Source organism: Mirounga angustirostris, unplaced genomic scaffold (assembly GCF_029215605.1).
Source record: "Mirounga angustirostris isolate CCGP_5_RB_7025 unplaced genomic scaffold, mMirAng1.0.hap1 SCAF_1, whole genome shotgun sequence".
Classification (NCBI taxonomy): Eukaryota; Metazoa; Chordata; class Mammalia; order Carnivora; family Phocidae; genus Mirounga; species Mirounga angustirostris.
In genome coordinates, this window is record NW_026991709.1 from 71,115,956 (window position 1) to 71,141,729 (window position 25,774).

At 36.1% G+C, this 25,774-nt stretch overlaps 1 protein-coding gene across 11 annotated transcripts in view; it reads right to left on the minus strand.

Moving 5' to 3' along the window:
- DLG1 (discs large MAGUK scaffold protein 1) overlaps nt 1-25,774 on the minus strand; it is a 250,368-nt gene that overhangs the window by 76,171 nt on the left and 148,423 nt on the right. For 10 of the 11 annotated variants that reach the window (XM_045903112.3, XM_045903111.3, XM_045903117.3 and 7 more), the window contains 6 exons: nt 22,048-22,098; nt 19,250-19,374; nt 16,583-16,752; nt 14,944-15,080; nt 10,618-10,762; nt 632-752 (listed from right to left, as the gene is read on the minus strand). In XM_045903112.3, the coding sequence (XP_045759068.1) occupies nt 632-752; nt 10,618-10,762; nt 14,944-15,080; nt 16,583-16,752; nt 19,250-19,374; nt 22,048-22,098 (749 nt within the window). Of the gene's footprint in view, nt 1-631; nt 753-10,617; nt 10,763-14,943; nt 15,081-16,388; nt 16,396-16,582; nt 16,753-19,249; nt 19,375-22,047; nt 22,099-25,774 lie in introns of those variants that run through there. The other variant, XM_054504263.1, reaches the window with a different exon arrangement.

The following is a 25,774-nucleotide window of genomic DNA, read 5'->3' on the forward strand; positions in this document are numbered from 1 at the left end:
TTTATTTATTTATTTATTTGACAGAGAGAGAGAGGACAAGCAGGCAGAGCAGCGGGCAGAGGGAGAGGGAGAAGCAGGCTTCCCGCTGAGCGGGGAGCCCGATGCGGGGCCTGATCCCAGAACCCTGGGATCATAACCTGAGCTGAAGGCAGATGCTTAACCGACTGAGCCACCCAGGTGCCCCTACAAACTTTATTTAAAACAGTAAAGTCAGATCAAGGTAAATTTTAGGAGTGAGGTTATCAAACATACATATTAAGCAAAGAAAATATCCCTTGTTGAATTCTAAACATGAATCAAATGATTGCTATAACAAATAGGAATATATGAAAAGTTAGTTTTAAATATACATATGTATATTCTTAACTCAGTTTTACCTATGCTAATTTCTAAGAACAATTAACCATTCCTGAAAAATAAGTAATATGTTTTTAAAAAGGACAGTGATTTGGAATATAAAACATTTTTATATTTCAGCCTCTTCAATGAACCCTCCAATGAAAAAAATTAAGGTTTAAGTTCATTATCTATCAGTAAAATTTTTTAGTCCTAAAAACTGTGGCTGAAAACTGATTATAACTCCTTCTAACAGTTGGCTTTTTTTAAGAAAGACAAATGTTCAGTTCCTTACCTTGTAATCTCATCATCTCCAAGCATTGCTTTTGAAACAGGTGAGTATCTGGCTGGTGATGCTGGTGTATGGCCCAAATAGGAAGATGGGCTAACATGGTTATCAACAGGTTGAGAAGAAGCTTCAAAAGAAAGAAAGTAAAAAGCACTTTAAGTGAAATGAGCCATTCAGTACTGCATTTGTGATTATCAATTTTAAGGTTAGTTAATGTATAATTCATATCCGCTTATTTACGTAAGTTCGTAGAAAAGACTTACCAGGTAAAAAAATTAGACAAGCTCAAGTTTCCAGGTAAAAACTAGTATAGATATTCAGATCAGTAAAGCAAACTTATACTATTTGGTTTCTCTTGAGAAAACAGAACTAAAAAGTAGTTTTACATTAACTGATTTGCACAGTGAAATCCAGGAAAGGTCATTTAAAAGACTGTCCTAGAAAAGACTATAATACAAAATCTAAAGTACAGTAACTTAATTTTTGTGATGTCATTTTGCAGGTTAAGTTTAAAAAAATTTCTATTACTTCAAGTTTAATTGTAAATAATGAAAACCAAAAACTTAAAAATAGGCTAAGATTATGCTTGAAAATATTACAATAAATTAAGGGACTTCCGGCTTCCAGTTTGGCATATAAGAAGCTTGGAAGTCATCACTCTCTGTTCTAACAACAACTAAAAAGCTAAACAAACTAAAAATACAGTAACTCTTCTTAGATCCTTAAGGGGGATGACAGGGCAAACTCCTGCCCCCCAAATTGGAGAAAATCGTAGGTGAACACAGAGAATTATAACTTACCACAGCAGAAACCTCGGTGGAAACTAGTGTTGGGGTAGAGAAACCTGAACTGTAACTGGCAAATTGCTGGAGGTTCAGTATGGGCCAGTAAAAACACTCCTGGGGAAATGGACCCTCAAATCTATGGTCAACTTTGACAATCAGGAAAAAATATCCAATGGAAAAAAGACAGTCTCTTCAATAAGTGGTGATGGGAAAATTGGACAGCTACATATAGAAAAATGAAACTGGGCCATTCCCTTATACCATACACAAAGATAAAGTCAAAATGGATGAAAGACCTCAATGTGAGACAGGAATCCATCAAAATCCTAGAGGAGAACATAGGCAATTAGCTCTTCCACATCGGCCACAGTAACTTCTTTTAAGACATGTCTCCAAAGGCAAGTGAAACAAAAGCAAAAATGAACTTCTGGGACTTCATCAAGATAAAAAGCTTCTGCACAGCAAAGGAAACAGTCAACGAAACTAAGAGGCAGCCCACAGAATGGGAGAAGATATTTGCAAAGGACATTACAGATAAAGGGCTGATATCCAAGATCTATAAAGAACTTCTCAAACTCAACACTCAAAAAACTAATAACCCAGTCAAAAAATGGGCAGAAGACATGAACAGACACTTCTCCAAAAAAGACGCACAAATGGCTAACAGACACATGAAAAAATGCTCAACATCACTAGCCATCAGGGAAATACAAATCAAAACCACAATGAGATACCACCTTACACCAGTTAGAATGACAAAAATTAACAAAACAGGAAACAACAAATGTTGGCGAGGATGTGAAGAATGGGGAACCCTCTTACACTGTTGGTAGGAATGCAAGTTGGTACAGCCACTCTAGAAAACAGTATGGAGGTTCTTCAAGACATTAAGAATAGAGCTACCCTATGACCCAGCAATTGCATTACTGGGTATTTACCCCAAAGATACAGATGTAGTGAGAAAAAGGGGCACCTGTGCCCCAATGTTCACAGCAGCAATGTCCACAATAGCCCAACTGTGGAAGAAGCCGAGAAGCCCTTCAACAGATGAATGGATAAAGAAGATGTGGTATATCTACACAATGGAATATTATTCAGCCATCAGAAACAATGAATACCCACCATTTGCATCGACATGGATGGAACTGGAGGGGATTATGTTAAGTGAAGTAAGTCAAACAGAGAAAGACAATTATTATATGGTTTCGCTCATATGTGGAACACAAGCAATAGCATGGAGGACCACAGGGGAAGGGAGGGAAATCCAAAGGCAGAGAAATCAGAGAGGGAGATGAACCATGAGAGACTACAGACCCTGAGAAACAAACTGGGGGTTTCAGAGGGGAAGAGGGTGGGCAGATGGGGTAAAAGGGTGATGGGTATTGAGGAGGGCAGGTGCTGTGATGAGCACTGGGTGTTATACTTAACTAATGAATTGCTGAACACTGCATCAAGGACTAATTATATACTATACAGTGGCTAACTGAACATAATAAAAAAAATAAAATAATATGGTAAACTGAAGGAAAAAAAACCCCCAAAACCAAACAACCCCTCCCCAAAACCCAAAACACGCCTGAGGGATCCTGTTACTGGGGGAGCGGACACATTTTTGAGTTTTACCTCCTGGATCTCTACCAGGCTCTCACAGTGAATAGTAGAGAAAAATCTTGTGCTGCTGACAGGAGGAAGGGAAAACAAACCATTTTGAAATACACAAGAGCATTCTGTTTTTCATAACAGAGTCTACCCCAGGAGAAATTATCAAAGCCTAGCCTGCTAGGGTTTTATCAGAGACCAGTGACCTGGGGTAAGGGAAATAACTCCAGTCCACTCTTGTCATCCTATCCCACCTAAGGGAGGAAGCGAGAATACTGAGAAGCACTGTGTAGCTTACATTCCAGAGGTGCAAACTCATTAAAAGACTTGAGACCTGATCACAGGACTAGGAACACTTTCCCTCCCCAACACCTTATCGTCACATTACTAATGGCCTATTTACAGCAGTTCCTTTTACCCAGTACATCATGCCTGGCTATCAGGAAAAAATTACAAGACATAATAAAAGGCAAAAACACAGTTGGAAGAGACAGGGCAAGCATGAGAACAGACTCAGCTATAGCAGCAATGTTGGAATATCAGACCAGGAATTTAGAACAACAACAATTAGGGGTGCCTGGGTTGCGCAGTTAGTTAAGCGTCCAACTCTTGGTTTTGGCTCAGGTCGTGATCTCATCATCATGAGATCAAGCCCCAAGTTGGGCTGGTGCTCAGTGTGGAGTCTGCTTGAGACTCTTTCTCCCTCACCCTCTGCCCCTCCCCCCTGCTCTCTGTCTCTTTCTAAAAAAAAAATAAAACAACAATGATTAACATGCTAATGGCTCAAGTGGATAGAGAGTATGCAAAAACAGATGAGCAAGGTAAGCAGAGAGGTGGGAATTCTAAGAGAAACAAAATGAAATACTAGACATCAAAAACACTGTTAACAGAAATGAAGAATGTCTTTGATGGGCTTATCAATGGTCTGGCAATGGCTGAGAAAAGAATCTCTGAATTTAAGGATATCTCAATAGCAACCACTAACACTGAAAAGCAAAGAGAAAAAAGAGAATAAAACAAAACAAAACAAAAGAAACCCAAAACAAAATATCCAAGAATGGTGAGACAGCTACAAAAGGTGTAACATGTAAGAAATGGGAATACCAAATGTAGAAGGAGAGAAAGGATGGAAGAAATATTTGAAACAATAATGACTAAGAATTAACGTCAGACATCAAACCATAGATCTAGGAAGCTCAGGAAACACCAATTAGGTTAAATGCCAAGATAATTACATGTAGAAATATCCCTTTCAAATGAGAGGAAAAAAGGTGGGGGGAAGGAGAGGAATCTTAAAAGAAGTCACAGGGAAAAAAACCCACTATACTGACAGAGGTACAAAGATAAGAATTACATCTTACTTCTCAGAAACTAATAGTAGTAACACTGTATTCAACTGTATTTGCTTATGTGTATATATATATGTGTATAAGTGAAATGAATGTCAGCAATGGTACAAGGGATGAGAGTGAGGAATTAGGATTATTTTAAGGTACTTACACTACCTGTGAAGCTGTATAGTGTTAGTGGACTTGAATTAGTTGATATGTATATTGCAAACTCTAGGGTAACCACTGAAAAAAAGTAAAGCGAGACTGTAACTGTTAAGGAAGGAGAGAAAATGGAATAAAATGTTTGAATAAAATTGTAAAAGACGGAAAAAGAGTGGATGACAAATACAGAAACAAGAGCAACAAATAGAAAACAGTAACAGATATAATAGATATTAATCCAACTGTACCAATAATCACTATGAACATCAATGGTCTAAATGCACCAATTAGAAGACCAAGATTATCAGAGTGGATCAAAAACAAGACCCAATTATATCCTGTCTATAAGAAAGACACTTTATAAAGGCACACATAGATGAAAAGTAAAGGGATGGAGAAAGATATTACCATTCTAACACTAATAAAAGGAAGTGGGAGTAACTACATTAACTTCAGACAGAAGATTCAAAATAAATAAAGTTATGAGGGATAAAGAAGGGCATTACATAATGACAGAAGGGTCAATTCTCCAAGAAGATATAACAATCCTTAACATGTATGCATCCAACAATAGTGTCAAGCTATGTGAGGCCAAAATGAGAGAACTGCAAGGAGAAACAGATGGATCCACACTCTTTTCTTATAAATGGGCAGATATATGAGGCAGAAAATCAGTAAGGACATAGTTGAACTCAACAATATCATTCATCAACAGGATATAATGGATACCTATAGACTACTCCATCCAACAACAGAACATACATTCTTCTTAAGTTCACATGGAGCATTCACCAAGACAGACCACATCCTGGGCCATAAAACACATCTTAACAAATTAAAAAAAATAAATCATACAATGTCTGCTCTCAGATCACAATGGAATGAAAATAAATCAGTAACAAAATGATAGCTGGAGAATCTCAAAATATGTAGGGATTAAATAATACACTCCTAAATAATACATGGATCAAAAAAGAAATCTCTGGAGAAATTAAAAAATATTTTGAACTAAGTGAAAATCAAAACATGGTGTCTCAAAATTGTGGGATAGAGTGAAAGCAATGCTAAGAAAGAAATTTATAGTATTGAATGTATTCAATACTATAAATCTAAAATGAGTCATCTTAGCTTCTACCCTATGAAACTAAAAAAGAAGAGCAAATTAAAATAAGGAAAGAAATAAAAAATTAGAGCAGAAATCAATGAAATTAAAAAACAGGAAATCAAGAAAAAATCAGTAGGACCAAAAGCTGCTTCTTTGAAAAGATCAATGAAATTAATAAGCCTTGAGCCAAGCTAACTAAGAAAAAAAGAGAAGAAAAATTATTAATATCAGAAATGACAGGAGGGGACATCACGACGAGCCCATGGACATTAAAAGGATAATAAAGAAATACTACGAACAGCTCTATGCCCACAAATTTGATAACCTAGATGAAATGGACCAATTCCTTGAAAGACACAATCTGCCAAAAGCCACACACACAAAATAGACCATCTGAACAGCTAGTATCTATTAAAGAAACTGAATCAATAATTGATTGCCTTCCAAAACAGAATCTATCAGGCCCAGCTAGGTTCACTGATGAGTTCCACCAAACAAATATTTAAGGACGAAATTACACCAATTCCCTATAATCTCTTCCAGCAGACAGAAGCCAAGGGTATGCTTCCTAACTCATTCTATGAAGTCAGCATTACCCCAAACAACAGAACCAGACAGAGAAATTACAAGGAAAAAAAAAACAACTACAGAACAATATCTCTCATGAACATAGATGGAAAAATCAACAGACTATTAGCAAATCAAATCCAACAATGTATAAAAAGGACTGTAAACCATAAGCATATGGGATTTATCCCAGGTATGCAAAGGCTGGTTCAACATTTGAAAATCAATTAATATGATCTATCATATCAACAGGCTAAAGAAGAAAAGTCACATGATCAAATCAATGGATGCAGAAAAAGCACTTGATAAAACCCAGTATCAATTTATGATATAAACTCTCAGTAAACCAGGAACAGAAGGGAGTATCATCAACTTGTTAAAGAGCATCTATAAACTTAGGAGTGTGAAACTTGAAGTTTTACCATTAAGAAGAGGAATGAGTAAAGAATGTCCTACCTAATGTGGCAAGACAAGAAAAGGAAATAAAGGTATATAGACTGAGAAAGAAATAACAGAACTCTTTGTTTGCAGATGTCATGATCATTTATGTAGAAAATCTCAAAGAATCGACAAAAAAACTCCTGGAGGGGCGCCTGGGTGGCTCAGTCGTTAAGCATCTGCCTTCGGCTCAGGTCATGATCCCGGAGTCCTGGGATCGAGCCCCGCATCGGGCTCCCTGCTCAGCGGGGAGTCTGCTTCTCCTTCTCCCTCTGTCTACCACTCTGCCTACTTGTGCTCTCTCTGTCAAATAAATAAATAAAATCTTTAAAAAAAAAAAAACAAACCTCCTGGAACTAATAAGCAATCTTAGCAAGTTTGCAGGATACAAGGTTAATATATAAAAGTCAATTGCCAAAAAGAGTCAATTGCTTTCCTATATGCCAGCAATGAACAAGTGGAATTTGAAATTAAAAAGACAATACCATTTACATCAGCACCCCCAAAACGATATACTTAAGTATAAATCTAACAAAATGTACAGAAGCTCTATGTGAAGAAAACAATAAAATTCTGATGAAAGATATCAAAGAAGAGTTAAATAAAGAGATATTCCATGTTCATGGGTAGAAAGACTCAATACTGTCAAGATAATTAGTTCTTTTTTATTTTATTTATTTATTTTTAAACGATTTTATTTATTTTTTGACAGAGACAGACACAGCGAGAGAGGGAACACAAGCAGGGGGCGTGGGAGAGGGAGAAGCAGGCTTCCCGTGGAGCAGGGAGCCCGATGCGGGGCTCGATCCCAGAACCCTGGGATCATGACCTGAGCTGAAGGCAGACGCTTAACGACTGAGCCACCCAGGTACCCCTAATTAGTTCTTTTCAACTTGATTTACAGATTCACTACAATCCCAATCAAAATACCAACAAGTTATTTTGTGGATATTGTCAAATTAATCCTAAAGTTTATACGGAGAGGCAAAGACCCACAAAAGACAGCACAATATTGAAGAACAAAGTTGGAGGACTGAGACTACCTGAGTTCAAGACTTCCTAAAAAGCTAGAGTAATCAAGACAGTGTGGTATTGGAAAGAGAACAGAAAAATAAATAAATGGAACAGAACAGAGAGTCCAGAAGCATACTATAAATATAGTCAACTGATCTTTGACAGAGGAGCAAAGGCAGTATGAGCAAAGACAGTCTTTTCAACAAATGGTGTTGAAACAATTGGATGTCCACATGCAAAAGAAAAAAAAATGAAACTAGACATAAACCTTACAAAATTAACTCAAAATGGATCACAGACCTGAATGTGAAACACAAAACTATAAGACTCCCTAGAAGATAACATAGGAGAAAATCTAGATGACTCTGGATATGGAAATGACCTTTTAGATATAACACCAAAGGCAGGATCCATGAAAAAAAAAAGACTAAAAAAGCTAGATTTCATTAAAATGTTTCTGCTCTGAAAAAGACACTGTCTAAAAAATTAAAAGATCAGCCACAGACTGGGAGAAAAATATTTGCAAGACATACCTGATAAAGGACTGTGGGCCAAAATATACAAAGAACTCTTAAACTCAACAGTAAGATAACAAACAACTCAATTTTAAAATGTGCCAAAGACCCTTAACAGACACCTCACCAAAGACCAAAGATGGTGAATAAGTATATGAAAAGGTGCTCCACACCATATGTCATCAGGAAAATGCTAATTAAAACTGTTGTACATCTATTAGAATGGCCCAGATACCGAACAATGATAACATCAAATGCTGGTAAGAACGTGAAACAACAGGAACTCTCATGGCTGGAGTACAGTCAATTTGGAAGACAGTTTGGCCATTTCTTATAAAACTAAACATATTCTTACCATATGATCCAGCCATCATGTTCCTTGGTATTCACCAAAAGGAGATGAAAACTTATGTCCATACATAAACCTGCTCACAGATACTTAAAGCAACTTTATTCATAATTTCCAAAATTTATAAGAAACCAAGATGTCCTTCCACTGGTGAATGGATAAATAAACTGTGATACACTCAGAGTTATTCAGCACTAAAAAGAAAGGAGCTATAAGCCATGAAAAGATATGGGAAACCTTGGATACATATTACTATGTGAAAGAAGCCAACCTCAAAAGGCTACATACTGTATGATACAAGCTATATAACATTCTGGAAAAGGCCAAACTATGGTAACAGTAAAAAAATCAGTGGTTGCTACAGGTTTAGAGGAGAGAAAGAACAGGTAGAACACAGGATTTTTAAGTAAGTGAAACTACTCTATATGATTCTATGATGGTGGAAACAGGTCATTATATATTTGTTCAAACCCACAGAATGTACAATTAAAAGTGAAACCTAATGTAAACTGTGAATTTTGGGTAAGATGTGGCAATGTAGGTTCATCAGTTGTAACAAATGTATCATTCTGGTGGGGGACATTGATAATAGGGGAGGCTATGCATGGATGGGGGCAGGTGGTGTTACGAGAAATTTCTCTACCTCTGGCTCAATTTTGCTGTGAATCTAAAATTGCTCTAAAATATAAAATCTATTAAAAAAAACCTCTATGCTCTGATACCAGCTCAGATCTGTCAACCCAATTTATAATTATGCTTTTTTTAAAAAAGATTTATTTTAGAGAGAAAGCATGCAAGCATGCACGTGAGTGGGGGTGGGGAAGAGGGAGAGGGAGAGAATCTCAAGCAGACTCCCCACTGGGCACAGAGCCCAATGTGGGGCTCGATCATAACCTGAGTTGAAATCAAAAGAGCTGGATGCTTAACCAACTGAGCCACCCCAGGCACCTCTATAATTATTCTTTTTAATGCATGCATAAAAGAATGGAAACCTGGTAAAAAGCAAAAATAAAAAATAAGCAAAAACTATCTCTTGCTTGGTTCCTTTTTTAAAGATTTATTTATTTATTTGACAGAGAGAGACACAGCAAGAGAGGGAACACAAGCAGGGGGAGTGGGAGAGGGAGAAGCAGGCTTCCCGCGGAGCAGGGAGCCCAATGCGGGGCTCGATCCCAGGACCCTGGGATCATGACCTGAGCCGAAGGCAGATGCTTAACAACTGAGCCACCCAGGCGCCCCCTGAATACTATTTTAAAAAGTTCAGTTTTACTTGAGTAATTAATAAATCAATGATTAGATAATGAAGATGTATCACTGGAAGACAGTATATTCATTTCAAAATATAATTTATATTTAACTTATAATGATTAATGACAGTAATGAACTTTGACAGTTTTAAAACTGGAATCATGCGATTTATAAAACCACAAATATTTCTAAAATTCTACAATTTAAAGGAGGAAGACTTGGAAAAGCAGACTACAGAGAGTACATTTAAGGTCTCTGGTACACATGGGTGCTTCTAATATCAACTCAATGCACCAAAGAAATAAAACTTCCATTTTCCAACAAACACAAGTACATTATTTAAATCTTATCCCAGCTTGTACATTAAAAAAGAAACTGAAAATCAAACAGGAAACTTAAAATTACATTAGTACTTTTCATTAACAGTTTATTTCTAGGCAATACAATTGTACTGTATACAAATACAGTTAGGTAATACACTAGGAGTTTGTACTAAAATAATATCTGTGCTCACATAACAGAGCATAGAAAAGCCCAAGTTTTAGAAATATTTAATATTAGTATTTCTTAAAGTGTAGTCCATGAGCTAGCAGCACCAGAAACCTCAAAATTACCATGGTTTTAAAAGAATTGCTTGTTAAAGTAAATTTCTGCACTACATTCCAAAACTACTAGAACAAAACAAGAATGTGCATTACTCTCAAATACCTTTGGTGACTGTTACCTATATAAAACTTTGAAAAAGGACACACCCTTCTTACTATCAAGATTCTGATTTAAATTTGACTTTTAAAAACTATTAAGTTAAAATGCTTAACATAGTTCCTTTAAAATATTTAAAAATAGGGAAATATGAGAGATTTAAGCAAACAGACTTACAGCTGGTGATATCAGGTGGTATATAGCCATCATTCATGTACATACTTGTGGGTTTTGCCACTTTCAAATAAACAAAATCAGACGTGTTCTTTAAGGCAGTTACTGCTTCTTCATGAGTAACTTCTTCCAAACACACACTATTCACCTAAGAGAAAATCCCGAAAGACATTTGTTTTAGGACATTTTCACTAGCTTTCTCCTTTTTGCTCATAAACTATTATACCAAAACACAGGGAAAAAGCAGGAGTGATTTAAGGAATATAAAAGTATGTGAAAAGAAAATACCCATTTTTACTATCACAACAGGAAGTTATGTGTGTTAATGAAATAGCCAATCCTTTTTTTTTTTTAAAGATTTTATTTATTTGAGAGAGCGAGAATGAGAGAGAGAGAGCACATGAGAGGGGGGAGGGTAAGAGGGAGAAGCAGACTCCCCACTGAGCAGGGAGCCCGATGCAGGACTCAATCCCAGGACTCCAGGATCATGACCTGAGCCGAAAGGCAGTTGCTTAACCAACTGAGCCACCCAGGTGCCCCTGAAATAGCCAATCTTAATTCCAGTCCCTATTCCTCCCAATCCCCAAGCCTATTCCTTCTTCTACTCTAAGGTATTTATGAATATATGTAGGTATATTTTAGATTTTTTTTTAAGAAAATGAGACTATATTAAAGTTTTTATTCTACAACTGGATTTTTAATATAAGGTATCTAAGAGATCTTTCCATGTTGGGACACACAGAATTAAAAAACTGTTGCACAGTATACCATTGTGTGGTTATATCATAATATATTAAGCCATTCCAATATTAACAGGTATTTAAAACTGTTCTAAATAAATGACTTCTAATAAACTTATACTCACTACCATAGAAAATGAGTGTATCATACCCATCTACTCAGGCTTTTGCCAACACTGAACAGTAACAATTTATAAAAAAGTGTGTTTCAATTTGTACATTAAGTTTTTACTTTCACTGTTTAATTAACAGTCGAGACTTTTTTCAGTTATTAGTCATTCATCTATCTCCTGTTATAGAAACAGAACTGACCTTGCTAAACTTACTAGTTCTATCAGTAGGCTCCTTAGGATTTTCTATATACAAGTAAAACTGTATTTGTAGATGTAATCTACTAATTTTTACTTTTTCCTTCCCAATCTGAATGTCTTTTTATTTTTCTGGCTAGACTCTTCAATGCAGTCTCAATAAAAGTGGTAGTGGTGGCTTTCTAGACATTTGTCCATTTCATCTAAATTATCTAATATGTTGGCATATAATTGTTCATAAATAAAAGTATTTCCTTATGTCCCCTTTTATTCCTACTTTTAGAAATTTCAGCCTTTTTTTCTTGATCAGTCTACCTAAGGACTGCCTGCATTTTGAAATATACAGCTGTGGCATACTGTTCCTTTGGTGGCCTGCAGTGAGCCATGCATCTTGGTATTCATATCCCTTCCTACAGTGAACCTTGTTCGGCTATGTAACTAGCTTTAGCCAATGAGACATTAGTAACTGTGATGCAAAGAAAGGACTGATAAATGCCACACACTGGAGCCTGTCTTTTGGTATGTCCCTCTTCTCACCATCCTGTGAGAAGCCTAATGTAGCCATGTGGGGAGACCACTGGCTAACAGTTCCAGCTGAGTTCTCACTTGACAGCCAACCCAACTTGTCTACCACATATGACTGAACTTGGAAGTCGATTTCCTGGCCGTAGCTCAGCTACCAGGTGACATTATGCAGAACAGAGACAGACTGTCCTGGCTGAACCCTACCCAAATTACAGAAGTGTAAATAATTATTGTTGTTGTTTTAGCCACTAATTTTTGTGTTTTCTTAAGCAGCGTTAGATAACAGATAAAAGAGCTGACAAGATTTGCTAAGGGATTCAATAAGGAGTAGGAAGGAGAATGATCCTGAAGTTTTAGACCTGGGCAAATAGAAGGATAAAGTTCCCATTTCATGAGATGTGAAGATTGTGCAAGGAACAGGATTTGAGGGTGGTGGGTGGGGTGTAGGATGAAACTCAGAAGTTCATTTTTAGATATATTAAATTTAACCTGACTCTTGAGATATATGAAAGCAAACTAGATGAAATCTCCTAGGGCTTTTCAACTGTTTTGCCAAGAACCACTGTTAAAAATTTTTATATTCTAGCTGAGCACAAAATATATGTGTATGTGTGTAAAAATAAAATTGAAGTCAGAAAACAATACTTATGCCTATCATGTGCAATGAGACAGTAAGTTATTTGACCACCTATCAAAAAGAAGAAAAAGTGTACAAGGACCAAGTCCTGTCTCACTTCAATGTTTAGAGGTTAGGGAGAAGATGCACCAAAAGGGAGAATGAGAAGGAAAGACTAGTGAGATAAGAGGAATACCAAGAAAGAGGGTGGTAACTGTTAAGCAAAATGGAAAAAGTGTCTGAAGGAGGAAACCCTGTCGAATGCCTGATTGTCAATTAAAATGAGAACTAAGAATTCGATAATTTCAGTGGGATTATGACAACCAAAGCCTTACTAAATGTCAATCAGCATACATTGCTGGCTTCCCAACCACTGAAACTGATTCTGGAAAAACTATAAAAGAAAACATGGTATCTAAGAAATTAAAAAGTACAAATGAGAAACTCAGTGGAGAAAGAAGGCTGTTTTCAACTGGTGTGTGTGTGTGTGCGCGCGCGCGCACATGCACATGGAGAAAAGCAGTTCAAAGTCAGCTCTTTCCTCTTTCCCATGATTAACCTGAAAACAATCAGTGTATCTCCTTGCTGCAGCAATCAGCAGTACTGGACAGCATGTACAACAAAGAAATCATTTATATATTGCTGACAGGAGTGTACATTTTTATAACCGGTTTGGAAAACATAATGTTTTTGCTATAATGTTACTAAGAGGACATTCCATGACCATTGCTTAGGATAAACAGTTAAGTGAAACTCTTGTATGTACATGTTCACCAAAACACACAGCAGCTCTCCCTAGCAGAATTATTCGTACTACCAAAAAAAAAAAAAAAAAAAAAGGAAACAACCCAACTCCCCATTATATTAGACCTAGTTTATGTGCCTTTTCAGATTTGCTTGAGCCTACCTGCCCACTAGGCTTTGGCTGTGTGCTACTGGAGAATCCTGGCTACTGCTTCTCTCACCTTGTCTCCTGCCATCATCAGCTCTTTCACTCTCTTCTAGGGTAAGGGCTGTGCTTAGGCATGTTGTTCCATAGAGTGAGAGCTGTAACATGTCAAAAGCCTGTGTCTGATCTGTCTAGATCATTGAGGCTCTGGTTCTTTCCACCACTTCTGAGTTCAGAGGAAGTACTATGCCATGGAGTATGGGAGCTGGCTTCCCTAGCATTTGCCCAGAGGAGCTGAGTAACAGTCCAGAAATTTGGGACAGTTAGCCCCATGGGGTAGACTCTACCAAAGAAGAGACAGGGAGATAAATCCTTTCTTTTCCCTGGATGGCTGGATCTAAAGTTTAATAGTGTTACATCACCTGCCTGGAAGACTGTCCTATATGACACGCAATCAGAGACATTTTCTTATGAAATTATGGCCAGCTCAGAAACATAATAGCTTCTAATGACTTTCCCTTATTCTCTGCCTCTCATTTCATTTTCACTCACTCTAATTTTCTGAGATTATGCCTCCCAACAAAACCTTAGCATGGTAGCTTTTCTTCAGGTTATTTTTCCAAGGAACACAGACTCGTACAGTTATTGATGAAGACTGGACAAATAAACTGCAGTATAGTTCCAGAACAGAATATTATGTAGAGGTGAAATGAATATATTTTAGCTCTAGGCAACAATATGGATAAATCTCAGTAAACCAATATCGATTTAAAAAAAGTATTAAAAGACTACATTCAGCACAACAGCCTTTAAAAAAATTTTCAGAATTAGTATTAAACAAAATATTTAGGCATATGTATGGGATTAAACAATTTTTAAAAAGCAAATGAATAAAAACCACAAATTCTTGATATTCTAGTTTGGGGTTGGGCAGACTTTAGCAATTTTCATTATACTATAATTAAGTTAAAAAAAAAGGAAAAAAAAAGTCACATGAAGGATGACACTGTTTAAACAATTCTGTGCATCCAACTCCCTAACCCTTCAACAAAAAAGAAAAAAAAAAGAGGAAAGCTAGTGGTGGGGGGAGGGGGGAAAGGGCTAATAAGATAATAGCAAGAATAGTTTTTCAGGTTTTGATTAAAGCATGATTAGTATTCACTTAAACATTTCTGGCAAGTAGAAATTCCAGTTTAAAAAAAAAAGAAGACATCAAAATGATTTTTAAAATAACAGATTTCTGATACTCACTGCTAAAAGTTTATCTCCAATCTGAAGTTTACCATCTTTATGTGCTGCACCTCCTTCAATTATTTTGGTTACATAGATGCTATTATCCCCAGGAATATGTTGATTTCCAACACCTCCAGCAATGCTGAACCCAAGACCTGTTTAGAAAACACTAGTTTTGAAATTTCATCATTTAACGTGAATTTAAATCCAAAGAAATGGTTGAAAACTAGAAGGTGACAGTCTATTCACACTCATGTTTTAAAACACAAAAGAATCTATTTGCCTTTTTCTTTTCTTTTTTTTTTTTTAAAGGGGGCTCAAACTCACAACCCTGAGATCAAGATCTGAGTTGAGATCAAGAGCTGGATGCTCAAATGACTGAGCCACCCAGGTGCCCCTATCTGCCTACTTTTTAAGTCTTATGTATTTGTTTTGTAGCCAGTGGACAATTCTATATAGACACATGTTCCTGTAGTTACAAATAAGTTCCTTCCTCCCCCCCTTAGGTTACTTCTTAAAAGTCTTTTTGTAAATGCATTTGTGTGTTTCAAAGAGGCATTATAAAACTATGTTTCACTTTTGCTGCCATCATGATTGTGCTTCTAACAGTTCTAATGCCTTCACAAGATTAAAACAATTGAGAAAAATAATAAAATTTTTGGTGGTGGGCAGAACTAATAGGCTTCAGATATGTGGATAATTTTATTCTTTTTCCAATATTCTATGAATTACTTTTATTTTTTTTAAAGATTTATTTTAGAGAGAGTGAGCTTGATTGTAGGGGGACAGGGTGGGGGAGGTGGGGAGGGTCAGAGGGAGAGTGAGAGTTTTAAGTCGACTCTGCCCTGAGCCCAGAGCCCAGCACAGGCAGGATCACACAACCCTGAGATCAGGACCTGAGCTGAAACCAAGAGTTGGATGCTTAATTGACTGCACCCACCCACGCTATGAATTTTTTAAATAAAGAATTTCTGCAATTCATAAATCCCATAGCTTTAAAACCAGACAAATTTGTAGCTCTCTATTCCTTGTTTCATTTGTTGGAATACTACTTCTTCCACGAAGCTACAAATTAGAATCAATATTTCCATTTATCTTCAATCCCATCAATGTTTTCAAAATTCAGAAATCAAATATGAACTGTCCTCACTGCAGATATAACTGCTAATGACACACACAAATATTTTCTTATTTTAACTTAGCCTGTGCATCTGCATTTAAATGTATTTTGTAGATTGATTAACTACAAGTTAATAGCCACACTATACATGACTTACAAGTGTTTAAGTAGAATTCTCCCGAAGACAAAAATCAGCAGAAATAATAGAGAAATTCCAAAAATTCACACACATTCTGTAGATTACCAGTACCATTAATCTTAGAATGTGTGTAACAAATAAATTGATAGTTACATTTATTTCAGTAATTTCTTAATAATCTGTCTTAGTTTGATTATTTCATACCTTTAGGACCTTTTTTTTAAAGTTTTTATTTATTTATTTGAGAGAGAGAGCGCATGAGCAGAGTGAAGGGCAGAGGGAGAAGCAGACTCCCTGCTGAGCAGGGAGCCCTATGCAGGGCTCAATCCCAGACTCGGGATCATGACCTGAGCTGAAGGCAGACGCTTAACTGACTGAGCCACCCAGGCACCCCATACCTTTAGGACCTTTAATGAGCTTTATTTCCATTATTTTTTCTGATACCGGTTTCCGTCTTTTTACGTACAAGCGTACGATAGACCCTGCTTCTTTCAATGCTTCAACTGCTTTGCTATGTGTCACATCACGAACATCTACTTCATTTACTCGCAATATACAGTCATTGACCCTGAGAAAAAATCCAAAATATTAAAAATAAAAATTAAATATTAAAATATCTAATTTTCACTTTGATAATTTTTTTGTCATTTTCATTTTTAAGGTAAAGAGAATTATTTACTAGAGAAAATATATATGAAGAAACTTCATGTTAAATGCCACAGTATCAAATACTGATATAAATAAATACAAATATTTTCCGAGGGCCAGCAAAAAAAACAGTGCAAATAACAGATTATCACACAAAAATATTAAATAAGAATGACAGCTATAATTTGTACGGTTCTTGTATGCTTATTATGTGTAAGCGTTAAGGTACTTTATGCTTTATTTATTCAGCATTTTAGTATTTATTTAGCAATAACCACCTGCCAGGTACTTCTTTTAGTGTTTTAACCCTTACAACAACCTGAAGGGTAGTTATATATTTATATTCCTATTTCACAAATGGAGAAATTAAGGCACAAAGTTTAAATAATTTTCCTAAAGTCACCCAGATAATGACTGACAGAGCTGTGACTCAAAGAAAAGAAAATGGAGGTTCAGACTAAATAATTAGTTTAAGGTCACAGAGACAGTGGTGGCAAAACTGAGATAATCACTGATATATCTAAAAATAATTTTTTGACTTGCTTTTTCAAACTAGATAAATTAAAAAAAATAAAGTTATTTCTTGACATTTATATGAAGCTAAAGATTACATTACATTTAATTAAAAGGTTTCTCATATAATTTATTTTAATTTGACACAGTAATATATTTTTTTAAAGTTTGATTTGTTCTAGTCCTAACTTTTCCCCCTTAGTTCTGGTCTCACTTTAAATTGCATAACATTCCATTAGGGGGGGAAAAAATCATCTGAAATTGGGCAGGGAAGGAGAACAAAAGACAATTAAAATATTAAAACTGATCCTGATAACAGCTTTCTTTTTTTTTTTTTTTTTAAAGATTTTATTTATTTTTTTGACAGAGAGAGACACAGTCAGAGAGGGAACACAAGCAGGGGGAGTGGGAGAGGGAGAAGCAGGCTTCCCGCGGAGCAAGGAGCCCGATGCGGGACTCGATCCCAGGACCCCGGGATCATGACCTGAGCCGAAGGCAGACGCTTAACCAACTGAGCTACTCAGGCGCCCCTGATAATAGCTTTCTTAAGAGGAAAGAAACTCTGTATGCGAAGACAGTGATATATTAGAGTAAGTATTAAAGGTATGTTCTTCAGTGAAACAGATGGGAGACATTAATTTTCACATAAGCACAAATAAAAGACCGGTAACAGAATCGGGAAGTAAATGTCTGCATTTACATGAATGATCAAATTATTAATTTTATATCCAACTGATTTCATTAATCTATCACCCGTCATATCAAGTGAGAAAAAACTGAAAAGCTTCAGAAGGTACCAACAACAGCCTTAAAAACAGATGTTATTTTTAACAGACCATATAAAAATCCTTAGTCCTAACACTTATGACTGTTACTATATATATATATATATATCTTTATATATAAAAACCAACAAACAAGGAAATAGGAAAAGTGCCATAATCTATGGCCTAAGGAAACAACCAAGTATGCTAAAGTATCTTCTACAATGGAACACTGAATTTAAACAGACCAATATTACTTTCATTCACTCAATTAAGAAAATATATTAATTTATTTAAAATTTGCATAATCTTTACTTTTTGTGGTATGGAATACAAACTCAGATATATATCATCTCTTGTATCCTAAGTTTATATACATGTTTCCTACCCAGGAAATAAATGAAAAACATTTTGTGAATATATTTAAAAATACAAAGGGAATTCTCTGATTTCTATAAATTTGCTCTTTTTTTTTTTTAAGATTGTATTTATTTATTTGACAGAGAGAGACAGCGAGAGAGGGAACACAAGCAGGGGGAGCTGAAGAGAGAGAAGCAGGCTCCTCCCTTAGAAGCAGGGAGCCTGACGCAGTGCTTGATCCCAGAACCCTGGGATCATGACCTGAGCCGAAGACAGACGCTTAACGACTAAGCCACCCAGGTGCCCCCAATTTGCTCATTTAAAACCACAATCAAATTTATTTATTTATTTATTTATTTTAAAGATTTTATTTATTTATTTGAGACAGAGAGAATGAGAGAGAGAGAGAGAGAGAGCACATGAGAGGGGGGAGGGTAAGAGGGAGAAGCGGGCTCCCTGCCGAGCAGGGAGCCCGATGCAGGACTCGATCCAAGGACTCCAGGATCATGACCTGAGCCGAAGGCAGTCGCTCAACCAACTGAGCCACCCAGGCGCCCCACAATCAAATTTATTATTCAACATGTTATGAGATAAAACTAAATTCCTAAATGAAAAGAGGGAAACAATGCTTAGTGCACAATTATCTCATTCGTTTATTTGAGCATCTACCTTATGTTGGTTATTATGATAGTGTTTATTCGTATAGATGCCTTGTTCAATCTGCCTAAAGAAAAATATACAAAGTGTATTCAGCATCACAACATAAAATGCAAAACATACCGTAATCTTCCATCTTGGGCAGCTGCTCCCCCTGCAATAATTTTGGTAATGAAAATACTTGAGTCATCTCCAATGTGTGGGTTGTCCGTACCTCCTGCAATGCTGAAACCAAGCCCTGAATTCCCCTGGGGATAAAGGAAAAAAAAACTGAGCCTGAGAAAGAATTACCTTTATAGATAGGTTCCTGTCAGTTTTAGAACCTAGAAAATGTACTAACTCAGGGAAAACATACATAAAGGTGTATATGTAGGGGATATGAAGATTCTAAATTAAGAAATATAAGGAAAGCTCTTTTTTCTCTATGAAGAATTCAAAGGCATTACTTCTGAGTAGGTACTAACTAAGTACTTTTGAAGTATAGTCTATTATAGTTCTTTCTTTCAAAGTATGTGCAATTTGCCCTTGGATCAGTCACCCGTCTGCAGGGGTGTCACTATTAGGTCTCTTTCTTTTAGAATGTATCTCACTCATGTTTGGTAAGGCAAATGTATCCTAAGAGAAAAAAAGTGAAGTGATCTTCCCGCTGCAATTATTTCTGAGTAGGTAAAACTAACATTATTTCAGCTTTTTAAAAATGGGGTAGGGGATGGTACTTTTCTTTTACTAACTTTGCCATCAGATGACTTTAAAATGACCAAATTGTATGTTAAGTCATCATCCTTGATATGTTTTTTTTCCCTATCCCTGACATCTTTAACCAAGACATCTGAATAGCAAAAGGCATTTTTTAATACTGAAAGTCCAACCTGAGAAGTCAATTGGTGAGTTTTCTTGATAACAAAGTCAATTTTGCCAAAGCAATGCTAGTTTTTACATACTATATTTCTGAATAAGATTTTCTTTGAAGAAAAGTTTCTACTGCTACGAAAAAGTCTTTAAAGACAATTGTTCTAAGCAATGGTATTAAAAAATTGTTTATTTTTGCAAAACTGTTCTGACTCTGGCTTTCAGGCAATGCAAATAAGCAGATACATCTGAACTGATTACTTAACTGTTAATATTAAATAGCTTAAATATTCCCTCTACTATGATGTGTCCTAAAATTCTATTTTAATAATTTTTTTTGTCTAAACTCTTTAAGAGTTACTAGAATACGAATAATAGTATCAATGGTTGTGTGATGTTACCAAGTCACTCAGGTACTCACATTCTTTTTCTTTGCTTTTTAAAAAATTGAGATATAATTTACATATAACTGTATAAATTTAAGATGCACAATGTGTTGATCTGACATATTTATATATTGCAATATGTTTATAACCATTGCTTTAGCTAACATCTCTATCATGTCACATAACTGTCATTTCTTCCTGTGGTGAGAACATTTAAGATCTAGTCTCTTAGCAATTTTTAAGTACATAATATAGTCTTGTTGACTATAATCACTATGCTGTCCATTAGATCTCCAGAAATTAATTCATCTAAGTTTGCATCCTTTAACAACATCTCCCCAATTCCTGGTACTCAAGTTTTTTAGAAAGTGAAAAAACAATGTCCAGTCCTAACTAAATAAATTTAAAAGGCACTGGGAAAGAATGAAGAATGAATAAGATAAAAAGTTAGAATTACATGTCAATTGTATCTCAAGACAGCTGGAAAAAAAACCTAAATAAAAAAATACCATATTAAAATATCTGTACTACATTATAGTAACCCAAATTCAGGTAGTGGGCAATAAAGATCTAGTATACATGTAAAAGACCCTCTCAGGTCTAGTTTCACTCAGAGTCCATTCTGGCTTCACATATAAACAAATCTAATTACCTAGAATTTCAGTCTTAAACAGACATTCAGTTACTTAGGAAATTTACTTCTGTGAAACACTTTATTTCTCAAAATGCTTGTCAGACAACATGGCATTACTGAAATACATCATCATTTGAATGCAGATATTCTTTTTTTTTTTAAAGATTTTATTTATTTATTTGACAGAGAGAGACACAGCAAGAGAAGGAACACAAGCAGGGGGAGTGGGAGAGGGAGAAGCAGACCTCCTGTGGAACAGGGAGCCTGATGCAGGGCTCGATCCCAGGACCCTGGGATCATGACCTGAGTCGAAGGCAGACGCCCAGCGACTGAGCCACCCAGGCGCCTCCTGAATGCAGATATTCTTAAGAGGTAAATATCATATGAAAATTTACACATCTAAATCGTACCCTTAAATTATTTTCTGACTGGGGGAGTGCATAAATTTTCAATAGAATCTTGTCCACTAGAACTATGGTTATCATTTTGCTAAAAAAAAAAAAAACTGTTAACAATAAGCATATTACTAGCATACTAAATACTTTAAATCAATGTTTTATATAAAAAATAAAAATAAAACAAAAATAGAAAAATCTGAGAAACAGACTAGAGAAACGTAAGGAGACGTGATAACCAAGTGTAATGTGGTATTCTGGAAAGGATTCTGAAAGAGAAAAACATAAAAACTAAGGAAATCCAAATAAAGTATAGACTTTAGTTAATAATATGTCAATATTGGTTCATTAGTTGAAACAAGATGTTAACAATAGGCAAAACTGAGACCAGGATAAATGGAAACTTTTGTTATAACTTTTCTGTAAATCTAAAACTATTTTAAATAAAAATTTATTTAAAAAAAAAGGTATTAAAGAAAAGCAACATGTCCTAAAAATACCATGGCTAGTTTTATAGTATGTATACTTAAAGAAACTAATATTACATGGTTCTGTTTTTGAAAGATCGTTTCCCTTGATTTCTATATGAAAGAGCAGTATATTTATTCTTTAAGCAACAGATTTATGCATAAAAACTTAAAATAATTAAGCTTTTACCCTTTCAAGTGTGATTTCTTCATATTCATAATCTGCATCAGTGCCATTAACCTAATGGGGGAAAAAAGAAGTAGCATAGAAATTTAGAATATAAAATCTGAAATGTCAAGACATAATTTTTGTATGATTTATTAATGCAAACCTGTTAAATGCGATAGTAATCAAATAATTTGGCTTCATTTTAATAACTTTAGGTAAAATTTTCAAGGAATAGAAGAGTACAAATGTGATTAATGAGTTGACATTCATGATATTATGACTTTCAAATACAGCTTTTATTTAAAAAATTTTATTTATTCATTTGAGAGCAAGTGAGCACATGCAAATGAGCAGTGGGGAGGGTCAGAAGGAGAGGGAGAAGCAGACCCCCCCACCCTGAGCAAGAAGCCTGACGATGTGGGGCTCCATCATAGAACCCTGGGATCATGACCTGAGTGGAAGGCAGATGCTTAACCGACTGAACCCACCCAGGCGTCCCCATACAGCTTTTAATATTATGGAACTTCAACTCTTTTCACTGCCTTGATCCACACATCTAATCAGGTGCCAATTCTTATTGATTTGAATACTTCAGTTTTTCTGAAAACCATTTCCTCTTCATTCTCATCTCTATTACCTTGATTCAAGCCTTTGTTAATCTCCTCTGGACTACTGCCAATGTAATCTACACAACTCTTGGACTAGTATTCTCCGCTGCCCAAATAACTCTTAATGCATTTTACACTGATGGATCTTTCTGGAGCCCATGTCTAACAATGTACTTGCTCCAAAATTTTGAGAGATTCTCATACAAGGCTCTGTATGAACTGCCCCCAATCCATCACTTAGCTTCATTCCTAATATATTTAATTCACTTCTTCGTGAGTGTTACATACCATTAAATTTGAATGACTTGCTCTTTCCTTCACATATCTTGCAAGTTCCCACCTCTGCATCTGTTACTTTAGGTGATTGCTCCATCACAAATTTCACTTATATATTTCATGTCCAAATCTGATTCCCTATTCATGTTCTTGCTCACATCTTATAGACCAGGCACTTTATCTTATTCTTTCCAATTTATTCCCTACTCCCTTCTGGAAGTGGTAATTTCCACAGTGAGGGCCACTGGTGAAAGGTGAATAATCCTTGGGGTCAGATTAATTCACTTTCATGCCATTGCTTTAACATTTCTGATGATATGAGGCTGTGCAAAATACTTGATCAAGTCAAACAGGGATTGTGATAAACTGTATTTTAGATGCCTCCCATCTTCCATCCTAAATGTTTTTTTGCAACATGACTAAACCATCCTATACTCAAGAGATGTCATCTATTTCTCCTTCCCTTGGATCTAGGCAGGTCCTAGATGAGCTTTGTTTAAAAAGAATGTGGCACAAATGATGCTGTGTGGTTTCTGAAGGTCACGTGATGCCTTGTAATATTTGCCTTTGTTTTAGAAGGTACTTTCTTAGAACTTAGGAGCTACAGGGGAGTCTGGATGGTTCTGTTGGTTAAGCATCTGCCTTCGGCTCAGGTCATGATCCCAGAGTCCTGGGATTGAGCCCCACGTCCAGCTCCCTGTTCAGTGGGAAGCCTGCTTCTCTCTCTCTCCCTCTGCCACTCCCCGATTGTGCTCTCTCACTCTCAAATAAATAAATAAAATCTTAAAAAAAAAAAAAAAGAACTTAGGAGCTATAATGTGAGGAAGGTCAAACAGCCCATCGGAAAATTCAAATGAAGGAGAATTAATAAGGCCTTTGCCCAAGAGCCCCAGCTGCACTCCTAACTAGCAACAATCATCAACTGCCAGTCACATGAATGAGACTATTTTGGATCTTCCAGCCTTTTCCAGTGCCCCAGCCAATATGAAGCAGAAGAACCTTCCAGTTAACCCGGAAATCAAGAGAAATAATGAACTGGTTTTTTTTGAAACAATATAATTTTATTAAACCTTAAATCTGAAATAAGCATAAAAGTCAGGGAGTAATATTTTTAAACTAGGTTATGTTTTTTAAGCCACTAAAGTTTCAGGGTGGTTTGCTATACAGCAATAGAATAATGAAACAACAGAATAATGACATCTATGTAAGCTACTTTGCTTTCTTCACAATACTGTAAGAAAGCACCCCTAATTCAGGTCCAGTTTAGGGCCTAAGGGTTTTTTCTTGAGGGCTTCTGAAACCCATCTCTTCTACCTTTCTGGGTTCTCATGGCTCTAATGGATTCAAATCCAACTGCTACTTTAACTCCCTTTCTCATCTAAATAGCTTTTCTTCTTGTTTTTGAGATGTTATGAATGCATATATATATATAAATATATATTTTTTTAATCTTTCATTTTATAGGAGTGCTGACAATACTGACTCCATCTTTGGCCCTTCATCTTGTTCATATGTTTGCTTGATGACTTCTGGGCACCGCACGTTCCATGCCCCTTGGAGATTAAAAGACGTATCTTAGAAATGCCCACCAACGCCGGGATGTGGGGAGGCTTGCTTTGGCCTCCCACAAATCTGTTAAGAGGTAATATAGTCTTTCCCTTCCCTGATGTACAGATGGCACCACAAGATCCAATTAAAGTTTAGTAATTAATTAGGTGCATGTGAACCCTTGAATCTCACTACAATGTCCTTCTGCAAGTTCCCTCACTCTATATAATCTGTGAACTAAGGCCCAGACTTTATGGAGAATAGCCACGTGGCTGCCATGGACTGTCAACCACCCGAATCCACCCTTCTCTGCTGGTCAGTAAGTTACCCTGAATAGAACTGTGTCAACTGTATGGAGTGGCCGGCTTTGTTTTCTCATCTCAAAGTGCCTTCTCAGTTTAGGGTTATTTTACTGTCCCTCCCCCACCTTCTAACAGATTTCTATGCATCCAGAATGCAGGTTTATACATATACCTAGCCTACCAACTTGACTGGAAGTCCTTTTTTATGAGTAAAAATAAAACCCATATCTGCAGCTATACCACTTTCCTTATTCTAAAGGTTATCTGTATCATCTTTATTTTTCCTTGCTCAGACTTGCTACAAGTCTCAGTCCTTATCAAAGTAGTTTCAATACTGATTAATATATCATTCCATGCTAGTACTTTCTGCTTTTATTTTTATCAATTCTTTTTCTTTTTTTTTAAAGAAATGTCTTTTTTTTTTTTTTAAGATTTTATTTATTTATTTGTCAGAGAGAGACAGTGAGAGAGGGAACACAAGCAGGAGGAGTGAGAGAGGGAGAAGCAGACTTCCCGCCGAGCAGGGAGTCCGATGCGGGGCTCGATCCCAGGACCCTGGGATCATGACCTGAGCTGAAGGCAGACGCTTAACGACTGAGCCACCCAGGCGCCCCTCAATTCTTTATTTTATTCAGACTTTTTTTTTTTAACTTCTTGAGCTGAACACACAATTCATTTGTGCTGATTACTCTTCTATTTTTAAAAACATCCATTAAAGTTAATAAATTTTCCTCGGCACATGGCTTTGGCCAAATCTCAAAACTGCTACACTGGGCTCTATTTTTGTTCATTTATTTCCAAATACTCTGAAATTTTATTCTGGAAAACATTCAACATAAGTGTGCTTATATTGCCCTTTTCGTGTTAATAAGTAAAATTTCTATACTGTGACCTTAATTTCTGTTTTTAGAAATTTGAGATTTTCACCATCAAGCCTTCTCAAAAGGTAAGTATATGGTAAGTATGTTTGGGTGCTTAATTTAATGCTAAGTCACTGAGATCTGGTGAGGATTC